The sequence below is a fragment of the Myotis davidii genome, unplaced genomic scaffold, assembly GCF_000327345.1.
Source record: "Myotis davidii unplaced genomic scaffold, ASM32734v1 scaffold6, whole genome shotgun sequence".
NCBI lineage: Eukaryota > Metazoa > Chordata > Mammalia > Chiroptera > Vespertilionidae > Myotis > Myotis davidii.
In genome coordinates this window covers 10,037,543-10,050,135 of record NW_006383011.1, presented here as the reverse complement: position 1 = coordinate 10,050,135, position 12,593 = coordinate 10,037,543, and the positions used below count along the sequence as shown (strand labels likewise).

General features: G+C 40.2%; 1 protein-coding gene across 1 annotated transcript in view; it reads left to right on the top strand.

The window, feature by feature from the left end:
- The window catches only part of EML6 (echinoderm microtubule associated protein like 6), a 195,785-nt gene that overhangs the window by 146,556 nt on the left and 36,636 nt on the right, over nt 1-12,593 (top strand). Inside the window, exons 24-25 of the mRNA XM_006778677.2 lie at nt 3,494-3,582; nt 6,250-6,426. Coding sequence (XP_006778740.1) covers nt 3,494-3,582; nt 6,250-6,426 — 266 coding nt within the window. The remainder of the gene's footprint in view (nt 1-3,493; nt 3,583-6,249; nt 6,427-12,593) is intronic.

The window sequence follows — 12,593 nt, the reverse complement described above, 5'->3', positions numbered from 1 at the left end:
AACTCACTATTTCCAGAATTCGCCCAAAGCCAGTGTCTGTGGTCTGGGGTGATGGAAGACACTGGGAGTTAAGATGCTGAGGTTTTCGAAAAGCCACCTCGCCTCTCTTCCTAAGTGGCCCCTTCAGTCAGATGAGAGGATTGACCAATGGTTTCTACAATTGAGAGAACAGAATACTTTCAATTTGGGGGGTGGTGGTGGGGGGCAGGGAGGCCATCTGGAGAATAACAGCAAGTGTGCCCATGAATCTTCCTTGGTTTATGTCCAGTTTCATTGTCACGCGGTGAGCTGTATTGGTGTTTTTATGTTCCTGGTCTCTGTGTGCCGCAAATGCCTGACCTGGAGAATGTGCCAGGCTGCCTCAAGACCAGCCTAGCTTTCACAGCGGAGCCTTGAGGGTCTGCAAAGAATAGACCACAGAATTAAGGAGCAGGAATCTGTTTCATTCCTTTGATCTTGTCAAAAGAGTGAATGCATTTGCCGGAGCCAGCTGGCTCCTCAGGGGTGGGGAATGGCACAGCCTGCAGCCTCTTGTGTCCATGGCAACCACAGGTCCTAGGAAAATCAAGAAGTGCATTGGGCCTTTTTAGAAGCAATAGCTACCCCTGAATGCAAGAAAATATATATATGGAGAGAGGAATCATGGAAGGTTGTGTTCTGGCTGCTGTTAGTTCATTTCTGGAAATATCAAGACAATGCGATCTTTTAACAATTAACAGTTTGAGACACAATAGTTCTCATTCCCATTTTCATTGCCAAGGACCTGATATGTTTGGTACATTTAGCTCCAATTTTAGAATTGTTCTAACTTGTAAATTATAGAGCAGCTGGGTTGATGTGTGGGAATCGTTTTGTGGACTGTAAAGCTCTGTGTACCTGCAAGATGTGTGATGTCCTATACCTGCTTAGAAATGAGGACATCTGTATCTTTCAGTTTCCTCATTCTGTGTGAGTAGACATTTCTAGTGAGTGAAAATGTGAGGATTCTGAAAGAATAGGGTTACCATTACTCAGGGGTGAGTTATCTATCCACGGGTTATACAACATTTTGCTCTGTGTTTCTGCTCTTGTCCTTGGAATATTTCGGTAGTTATATATTACACGGCAGCAGGCAGTGGGAAAATAAGTGGTGACCTAAATATTTCCTCTATGCCTAAAAAAAGACAATGAAATAACAGCAGTAATGAAAATTGAGGGGGGGAAAACACACAACACACACCCATAATTCCACCTTCCTAACACGAATAGTTGACTTAAAATTTTTTTCTTCATGTCATTGGGTTGCTAGGAACCAGAAACCTACTCAATCCAGCTTCAATTTAAAAATAATAATAAAGGATGAGTTTATGGAAAGACATAGGCCCATGGCATAGACTCCAATAACAGGAGGCAACATCTGCTTAGGAACTGGCTTTAGGAATGAACTGGAAAACCCAGAAACCAGGCCAGCAGATCCTCTCCCCTCCTTTCCCGCAGTGTTTCGGTGCCTTCTTTGGGCCCCTCTCTCTGCACAGACAGGTTTTCCCTAATTCGTTTGCACGTGGCCCACTCTCTGTTGCCCGAAATCGCCACCCTCAATCCCAAAGCTCGCTTCCAGTCTCAGCACGGCACCCACTGAGTCCGCCTCCAGATCCCAGTTTTCCTGGAGAGCATCGGTCCAGCCCAGCCTCTGGGTCACGTGGAGGGCAGTTCCCAGGGAAGGGACCTGGGCTAGGCAGGTCCCCACAGGTGTCTCCGTTCTGCGAAGCACTTCTCATACTGCTCTCTGGTGTTTAGATTCTCTAATATTCTTACAATCCGAAAGTACTTCGCTGAGCTACTTTAAAAGTCTGTGGTTTGTTTATCTAAGTGTGATCTTTGAAACTGTGGTGGAAACTGAGTTGTTAGGATCATCTGAGAATTGGAACCCTGTGAGTTCTGTTAGTATCCCGTGGCCAAATATCTTCTAAAATTAGCCACATCCAACGAATGTTTTTATTGAATCCTTTAATCCTCTTCCATGTCCTTTGTTATTTGCAATTTCTCTTGAGGGTCCTAAAATACATATTTGCTCATTGAAAAAATTTTGGTTACTCATTTTCTTAGAATGCTAAATAGCCAAAGCTAATTTAATTCCCTTTTCTTTTCTCATTTGTGTATCTGCGTTCAGCCAGAAGGTCAGGAAAGTGCCCATTTTAGTGGAAATGTTTTCAAATTCACTTGCTCCCCACAGCCAAGACAAAACCCCCTCACCACCATGTTATAACTCAGCAAATTATGAACAATTGAGGTTTTCAGTTATTAACTAACCTTGTTTTTATTATTTTTTATTTTTTGCAAAAAGTTTTAAATTGATTTTTAGGGAGAGGGAGGGAGGAAGAGAGAGAGAGAGAGACATACAGACACATATACTTCAATGTAAGAGAGAAATATTGATCAGTTGCCTCCCACACGCGCCCTGACCAAGGATCGGACCTGCCATCTTTTGGTGCCCGAGTTGACACTCCAACCAACTGAGCCGCACTGGCCAGGGCGAGAGCCTTGTTTTAAATGAGTCACTTAGAAATAGATCTACAACTCTGAAGGTAAGCCACTCGAGATTTCAGACGTAGGTGGTGTCCACTTGACCATTAAAGAACATGATATAAACCCCACAAAGTTCTTATTTAGGTATTATTTTTCCAAGAAGGACATTTTAAGACTACTAGATATAAACAGTTATGGGAAAACAGAAAGGGGGGGAATATTATGTGTGTATGTATATACATGCTGAAGAAATACTATAAAGTGTATCTTTTTTGTCATTTAAATTTCAAGCCATAAAGGATTATTGATGTGGTTGGAGGGAAAGTAGGAAATCTTACCTTTTTCAGCATTAATCAAAATGAACCCAAGATTATAAGTTTATATCACAGTGAAAGACCTTTTTTGCTCAACATTTTGTTTTGGAAAGTCTTGGATTTCTCTACAAATTTTCAAGTAAGGTGGGAGAGGGGAGGGGAATGAGCATTCATAGTTTATTTTGTGTGCCCTTATCTTCCTGTTTCTAAACTTGAAAGGGCACATTTAGAATTTAGACTGGAGTAAATGTGAATCCTTGCAGCAAGGCTCTCACTTCTGATGCCATAATTCTTGCCAAAGCAGTCTGCTCTCACTACATCTCTGCTAGGAGGCAACGGGGGGAAAAAAGAGCAAAAAGCGGATTTTGTCAGGCTTTGGAAAAAATAGCTACTTTCAGTGCAACAGACTAAAGCATAGCAAACATGATTCTTCTATTCTTGAAGGATGTTCAGGGTCAGATTTTATGAGGTCCATATTCAGTAAAATCATAGCTTTGGGATTTGTACCATGGCATGTAATCTCCTTTACATGTAGTTCTGGAATGTCTACCATGTATTTACTCAATTCATGAAGCTTTGACTAAAATGAATACAAATAGTTGTAGCCACTTTATAATAATAAAAAAAATAAGTGCAGAGTTTAATCGTCTTTCTACTTCATTCTGTCATAACAGGGAAATTATTGCAAGTTAATTCGGGTGCCAAAGAACAACTCTTTTTTGAAGCTCCAAGAGGCAAACGGCATATCATAAGACCTTCAGAGGTAACAGTCATACACAAAGCTTTAAAAAATACATCTCGTGAAGATTTAATATAACCAATCAATTCTTTGCCACTAATATGTGGGTTATATTTTTAATAAAATCTAACAGTTGTTACCCACTAATATGGGTTACATTTAGTGTACCTTTATGCTTGATAGTTTCTTAAATCTGGTTGCTTAATCTGATTTCCTGCTTTCTGGGGATTTAAGTAGCAATGCACAGTTCAAATTCTCCTTAATTTTTCTGTGCCTGATGACAACAACCAAAATTCTACATATTCTTAGCATTTAGTTGCTACATATTCTTTTTATCCCACTCAACATGTTGTTTTGTGCAAAGCTCCTTATTAACGTAAATTTTTGAAACATACTTTCTCAGTGTTTACTATTTGTAATAACCAATATTTTCCTCAACACTAATAAGACAAATGATCTTTCAGAACAAAAGCTGTCCACGATCTGGCTATCCTGATTTATCAAACTTTCTTTTTTCCTTGTTTTCCTCATGTCCTTAGACCCATACATACTTTTTAATTGTTAAAATCAAAGCCTAGATAAAATGTTTGAATCCACAAATTGCCTCCTTCCTGAAAGCTAGTTGCCCGGTGCTTCCATAGAATGACCCTCATGACCAAAAGGTCATTGCCCAACTGAGCTCTAAGAATGTCCTGTTAGTCCCGGGAGATAATCTGACTCATTTATAGGCAATGTAAACTTTGATGAAAGAAAAGGAAATATTGCTTCCTTTGAGGAAAAGTGGGTAAAAGTACACTACTGAGGGCTAAGCACCTGCCTCTCTCTTCAGTTTGCCAGCAAACTATCCCAGTATTGTCAAGTAGTCCCAGAGACAATTGGACACACACACACGTTCATAGGGTTTTCAGCATTTCTAAAGGAAGTCTATGTGCAGTACTTACGGAAACAAGTTGTTGTACATGATGACACTGTATTAATGGAAATTGTTTACTGATCAATTGGTCTCACACCCCCAATTCCAATTTATTCACCTCTGACCAGTCCTCATTTTAACTTAAAAAAATAAATTTATTGGGGGTGTGATTGGCTAATAACATTATATAGGTTTCAGGTGTACAATTCTATAATCCACCACCTGTATATTGTGTTGTATATTCACCAGCCAAAGTCCGTCATCATATACTACACCATGTGAGCCTCCTTACCTTTTCATCCTACCCTCTTCCCCTTTGTTAACCACCATTCTGTTGTCTGTATTTCTGAGTTTATTTGGTTTGTTCATTTGTTGCTTTTTGTTTTATATTCCGCATATGAGTGAAATCATATAGTTCTTGTCCTTTTCTGTCTGACTTATTTCACTTAGCATGATATTCTCAACCTCCATGTGTGTTGTCCCATATGGAGAAACATTTATAGCCTCGAGTAGGGGATATTTCTAATTATGTCATTCATTCCCTGAACATCTGTTGAATGTGCCAAGCACTTTATATGCCTGCATTTTAATTTTCTCAACAGCCTTGTGTGAGGGTTGTCAATCTCATTTTACATATAGGGAAATAAAGATCCTAAGAGAGTAGGAAGACTGTGGAGCTGTCTATGTGATTCTACCTGGCTATCTTCTAAATATTAAGCATCATTTTTACATCACTTCACCTTTATTTTCCCATCCTGTTGCCCCCAAATAAATACACTAAAATAAAGTGCAGTTTAACCAAATGATGGGGGAGGGAGATGCAACTTGATATAGATGAACAATTATTATGTAAAAGAATACGCATAAGAGGTAAATTCATGTTATAAGGCTTCCTGAAATGGTGTACATTCATATCAGTATGAACTGCTCTTCAGATAGTCTCTCCAGAGCATAAAGAATATTAAACTAGCTGCAGAATCTGATTATTCTTTCCTCCAAGGAAGCATTCCATAAAAAATAAAAAGTTATGTGTTAACTTTTTAAAATATTTTGCTAAATAATCAATCTCCTTAATCAGTGTGCTCAGTGGTTTCAACTGGGAGCAAGGGCCCCGGGGTCATTGGGGATGTCTGGGAGGGGGTGCTACTGGTATCCTGTGGGTGGAGGACAAGGATGCTACTAAACATGTTACCATGCACAGGACCGCCCCTGACAACAAAGGATTGTGCAGCCTGAAATGTCAATAGTGCTTTCATTGAAAAACCTTGATCTAGCTTATATGGCTTATCTATAGTAATAAAAGCATAATATGCTAATTAGACCAGACATCCTTCCAGATGACCTTCCGGACAAAGCCAGGGCTGCAAGGGAAGCCCAGGTCCCAGTTGCCTGCCAGCGGCCAGAGGGAAGCCCTGATGGGCCCTGTTGCCGGCCAAGCCTAGGGACCTTACCCATGCACGAATTTCGTGCACCGAGCCTCTAGTACAATGATAAATATCTAGGTAAGAACTAAAGAACGTTATCAGATTTCCATAATTCCCAAAATGTTAATCTTATCTAGAGAAGTCTGTGTGGATATTTGACTGCAGTGTTGATTGATTAAGACAATGCATGTAGCACTTTGCATTTGAGAACGGTGTATTTCAGCACCCAGCACAGGTGCCTGATGTGGGCAGAGTCATCATTTAGCACTAAGCCTCAAAAGGTTCCTTTTAAACAAAACTAAAGAGTTCTAGGCTGTGCAAAAATACATTAATTTTCTTTTCCTTCTTTTTAAGGTTGAAAAGATAGAATGGGACACATGGACCTGTGTCCTGGGCCCCACCTGTGAGGGGATCTGGCCCGCACACAGTGATGTGACCGACGTAAATGCTGCCAGTCTCACCAAAGACTGCTCCCTCTTAGCCACCGGAGATGATTTCGGGTTCGTCAAGCTTTTTTCATATCCTGTCAAGGTAATAGTGCACGTTTATTATATATACTTACTCAGTCTCATTAATGACCCCAAATCTTAAATGTTGAAGGCATAGCGATCAACAGTGTTGTCTACAGCACTGTCATTATTTATGCTATATGAAAACCTTCATGATGGTATGTTTACTAATTTGAGTCAGTCTGTGGCATTGAATTTCTCCTTGAAAGGCCTTCATTGATCATCCAATCCAACACCTCACAAAAACGGCATGTAAGAATCTTCTTCAGAACCTCTTGGACCTGTCTCTTTCTAACATGTACTAGCATACTTCCCGAGATGAAGAACTCCTTACTTCCCGAAGCAGCCCATTCATTTAAAATAGTTCCAGTTCTTAAAATGTTTCTGTTCTAGATTGAGCCGAAATGTTTTCCCCTTAGCCAAAGTTCTGCCTTCAAAATCATCAGCGGTTAACTTTGGTCCTCTAACAGCCGCATATGTAGGAGGACCATCTTTGACTTCCTAGAGCAGTGATGGCGAACCTTTTGAGCTCGGCATGCCAGCATTTTGAAAAACCCTAACTTAACTCTGGTGCCCCCTTGACCAGAATCGAACCTGGGACCCTTCAGTCTGCAGGCCGACGCTCTATCCACTGAGCCAAACCGGTTAGGGCTATTTTATATATTTAAATGCCATTTAACAAAGAAAAATCAACCAAAAAAATGAGTTCGCGTGTCACCTCTGACACGCGTGTCATAGGTTCGCCATCACTGTCCTAGAGTCTCATTCTCTCCAGACTGCCATCTCCAGGTCTTCAGCCATTCCCCATTTGACATGGTTTCCAGTTTCCCCTCCCTATAAGCACACTCCATTTTATTCCATTTCAAACTGTCTCACCTAAGACTGAACTCGGTGCTTCAGATGTCATCTGAGCAGCCCAGGGTACAGTAGGACTTTCATCTTCTTGTCTTGATTTTATATTTGTTTTAAATTAAATTAAAATGGCATCAGCTCTTGGTTTCCACGCTATACAGTTGAATCATAGACGTCATTGCCCAAAATGTTCAGGTTATAACCCCCATCTTACACAACTGACTCTCTAAATACTGAGGACAGAACTTCTTATTTGTACCAAATAAGCCTTATCTTGTTTATTTTATCTCCTTGTTCCAGCCTGTCAGCATCTTTTGAATACTTCCTCAGAGTATTTACTTTCCCTTCCAGCGTCATGTCATCCTCTGATTTCACCAGTGTGAGCTCTAAGTCATGGAAAGAAAAAGTATAAACTAGAACACCCAACTGCCTCCCTCAGGAGCCCCCATTCACTCTGACATTCTGTTGTTAGTGCGCACATTTAATTTCAGTTCTTCAGTCAGAAGCAGACGTTTACCTCTCTCTGATTATGCTGTATTGGACCTCACCTTTCCCTCTCTAGTGCAACAAGACATCACTACAGACTTGGCACATATCTTGCTAAAAGCCAGATTGAGTGTGTCTCTGGTGTCCCTAATCTCCCCTCCCAACAAACCAACCAATGGAAAATGTGGGGTTAGTTCACAGTGAAGCCCTGTTGCTGCCCAGTAATCATTACTTCCTTTTCCAAGTGCTTATAAAACCTTCTGTGTAATAATTCACCCTAGAATTTTCCAAAGTTTGCATCAACTCATAAATCAATATTTACCAGAGTCCACTTGTTTTCCCATTTAGATACAGGAGCCTTTTTGTGTTCGATGTCGCCTCTCCTGGTCTCTAAACTCCTTGGGCCATCCTGATTTTGTTTCTGTGGTCACATTGGAAGGTACCTGTACTCAGGTACATGAGCTCTGTTTTGTCCTTCCTGGTTTGAAGAGCATTCTCTTTAATAGAGGCAGTAAGTCTGCTTTCTGTTCATGTTAAACTATCTGATCTAAGAAGGATTCCTAGCATTCTGTATTTTTCTTTTAGCCTTATATATAGAAAATCCTTTTCTGTTTTCTTAGCTTTTTGCTTTAATATTCTAAAACTATATCAGTTGTCAGTGCAAGACTTTTGTATTCATCCTTGGTTTACACTCCTCTTCTCATTTGTACATTTACCTGAACACACCAGTTCCCTCCATAGCCCTTTGGGTATCTTTAGATGCCTTCCTCTCTCCTCTTTCATTTGTTAATATCTGGTTAGGAAATAATTTTTGGTGGTCTTTTCTGAGATTCACTCCCAGTGATCATCACTTCACTGTCAGTTACCAGTTCTTCCTATTTGATCAGAATTCCCTTTTATGTAGCAATTTTCCTTGCTACTTTTACATTACTTGAAATGAGACTGCTAGCCGGACAAGTTAGGGATGTCCTGGTATTAGAAGACTGAGGTTTGGGCCTATATTTAGATAGCTAAAATCCCCAGAATGCTATTGCATCATGCTCCAGGGCTAGGTTTATTATTGGTCCTGGAATTCATCACCTCCATCCCTAGCCTGACCAGGTGCGCTGTCTATAGTAATGTCACCCTGTGTTCCAGGAAGTTTCCTCAGGGACCACCCCAGGAAACAGAGTAGGGGGCAGTGGGAGGGGTCTGGAGCCCTACCTCTGCTTCAACTAGTCATTGTGTTTTGTATTTCATATGTTGATTCTCTGTGTAAGATTTTTTACAACAGTTTGTTAGAAAAAATTTTAGCCCTAACCGGTTTGACTCAGTGGACTGAAGGGTCTCAGGTTTGATTCCTATCAAGGGCATGTATCTTGGTTGTGGGCACATCCCCAGTAGGGGGTGTGCAGGAGGCAGCTGATGGATGTTTCTAACTCTTTATCCCTCTCCCCTCCTCTCTGTAAAAAAAATCAATAAAATATATTAAAAAAGAAAAAATTTCAAACATACAGTTAAGGTGAAGGAATGATACAGTGAACTTCTAGGACCCCACCACCTAGAATCTACAATTCAATGTAGATATGGACATCAGGATACTTACCCCTAATGAGTTCCTGTGCATATCATTACCTAGAGTTCAAAATTTGTGGTATATTTTAGGTAAAATTTATATACAGTTGTAATGCACAAGTGTTAAGGTTCCTTTTGATGAACTTTGACAAACACACCTACGTAATCCAAACACCTATCAAGATAGACATTATCATCACCCCAGTAAGTTTCTTCATGTTCCTTCCAGGCCAGTCTCTACCCCCACTTTACCCTCAGATGAAAAAAAAATATTCCAGTGTTTTCCATCATAGATTAGTTGTACCTGTTCCAGAACTTCATATAAATGGAATAGTCAAGTAGGTGCTGTTTTGTGTCTGGCTTCTTTCACTCAGGTGCTGTTTCTGAGATTTCTGCATGTTGTTGGTGGGTAAGAACAGTCTGTTACATCTTTATAGCTGAGTGGAATGCCGTTGTATGGATACAGCAGTTTGTTTATCCCCATGGCTATCGATGGACACCTGGCTTTTCCATTGTTTGGTTATAATAAAGCTGCTATGAACATTTATGGACAAGTCTTTGTGGGCATATGTTTTCTTTCTCTTAAGTAAATATGTAGGAGTAGAATTTCTGGGTCATAGGAGAAAATGTGTATTTAACTTTTTAAGTAACTGCCAGACCTTTTTCCATTTTCCATTCCCACCAGAAATATAAGCAAGTTCTAGCTGCCAACATCAGTGTTGTCAGACTGAAATTTAGCTGTCCGGGGTGTAGGTAATATGAGGGCTTTGTGTTTGTAATTTGCATTTCCCTGATGACTAATGATGCTGAGGGCTTTTCAATTGCTTATTGGCCATTTGTGAAGTACAGATCTTTTATCCTTTGTTTTAAATTGGGTTACTTATCTTTTTATTCCTCAGTCTTACTTTGTAAGATTTAGTTGAAGAAATGGTTTTATAATTTGAAAGCATTTGAAAACCATTGGCTAATTTGAATAAAACTCCTTGATAGTATCACTTCTCTTCCTCCTCTTTTTTTAAAAAATATGATTTTCTGGCACACTTTTCCTTCCAAATACATGGACCCAACCTGATGAATATTTCCAGATGTCTAGTTACATTCCCCCGCTGCTCTGGGTATGTTAGACAATGTTCACCACCTGTTATGGACTGAATGTGTCCCCATCAAAATCCAAATGTTGAAGCCCTAACCCGCAATGTGACTATATTTGAGAATAGGGCCTTTCCAGAACAATTAAAGCTAAATAAAGTTGTAAGTGTGGGGCCCAGATCCAATGGGATTAGTGCCCTCATAAGAGACACCAAAGAGTACATTCTCCCTCTCCATGCATAAATGCACCCAGGAAAGGCCATGGAGCCCACAGTGAGAAGATGGTATCCATAAGCCAGGAAGAAGGCTCTCATCAGAAAACAGCGTGACTAGCACTTTGACCTTAGATGTCCCAGCCTCCAGAACTGTGAGAAATAAATTTGTTGTTTAAGCCAGCATGTCATATTTTGTTATGGAAGCCCAGCCGGTTAAAGACAGCATCCCATTGCAGTATTCTATCACTGAGCTCCATGTCATCAGGTGGTGGTGTTATCTATGAGATCTAATCACCACACATCTCTCTCTCTGTCCAAAAATAAAGTTCTATTTGTTAGACTTTGTTAGACTTCTTGGCCCTTTTCCTTGTTCTCCCTTCCCCTGAGTTACTAGGCATGTCTTTCAAGCATTTTTCTTCCATGACAATCATGGGTCCTTATATATTCAGTTTTACAGTTTAAAATCTTTGTGATGACATTAGTTCCCTGACAACCACATGGTTTCCAGCCTCCATGAGATAGACTCTCCTTTGCCAGAGCCCGCCCGTTTTTCCAGTTAAACCACGTGCAATGCTGTCCTTCGACACCATCTATATAAGCTAGCTGGTTGCTTCCCTTATCCGCCCTTCCTTTTCAAAGCTATGCCCCTCCACTAGATCGGAGAGGTTAAAATATCACCATGTTCTCCATTCTAAAGCTAAACTACCTGGTTCAGGTGTTGACTCTGGTATTTATTAACTGTTTGACTTAAGGGGAGTTTCTTAAAATCTCTGTGACAGAGTTGGTCCTCTGTAAGGTGGGAACAAATCTTTCTCTAATTAGATACTATGCCATTATACAAATTAATACTTATAAATATTTAGAATAATGCTTACCATATGGGAAGTATCCCAAACTTTTACTTTTTAATGTAGTTATGTCATTTTTTTTTATAATTCTCACCTTTTTTTAAAGCCTCTGTGGACTTTGTCATTCCTCAAGATGCCACCTACTTATCTAGAAATTAGCTGTAATTTAGTGGTTAGTATCAAGAACTTGTATGTTGATGACCCTTTGTTGAATTTCTTCATTTGTATATTTCTTTTCTCTCTCACAAAACTGTAAAATCACCAGTAATTTAGCGACTTCATGTCCTCCATTAGAAAAGTGTAACAAAGGAAACTTAAGGATAAAAAATATATCTCACCATGTCATTTTCATTTTCATTTCAACCCATCCTCAGGTTCTTCAGTTTCTTTCTCAGAATGTCAAAGGCTCAAGAGAATTTTTAAAGAGAGAGAAAGAATGGTTCTTCAAAGAGGAAAGTTTTTCGTACAGAGAAACTGTATGAAATGTTGGGAATGTGGGGAGAGGGTACATAATTTTCATCATATTCTCAGAAATTACTCACCTAAAAACAGTTAACCACTCTGGGGACATATTTCAGATTATCCATATTTTTTTGTAAATATGTTTTTATTGGTTTTCTTAGAGAGGAAGGGAGAGAAACATCAATGTGAGGAAGAAGTATTGAGCTGATGCCTCCTGTACACACTCCAGCCCGCAACTTGGCCATGTGCCCTCATCAGGAATCAAATTGATGACCTTTTGGTGCACAGGACGATGCTCAACCAACTGGGTCACATTGGCCAGGGCAGAGTCTCCATTCTTTCAGTATTTGGTGGAAGGGGAGTGTCCTGATGGTAGCGAGTCCTGATGGCTGTAACAGAAATGCAGGATTTGGCATGATGACCCAGAAGGACAGTGCATCTGACTGGCTGTGCCAGCTCTCCAGGAGGCTCCTCCCATAGGCCCTAAGAGAACCACCAATCATCCCTGCCCGCCTCTTCCTCCTGGGGAGCCGCTGGTTTCCCGAACCTTCTGATAACTATGAATTCCTTTTCATTGTTCCACGGAGCAGTAATCTTGCTTCCTATTGTGAGAATCTTGAATCACCCTTTGCTGGAATTGACTCAGAAATGTAACCTTTTTCTTATCCCTTTGGTCCACTTTC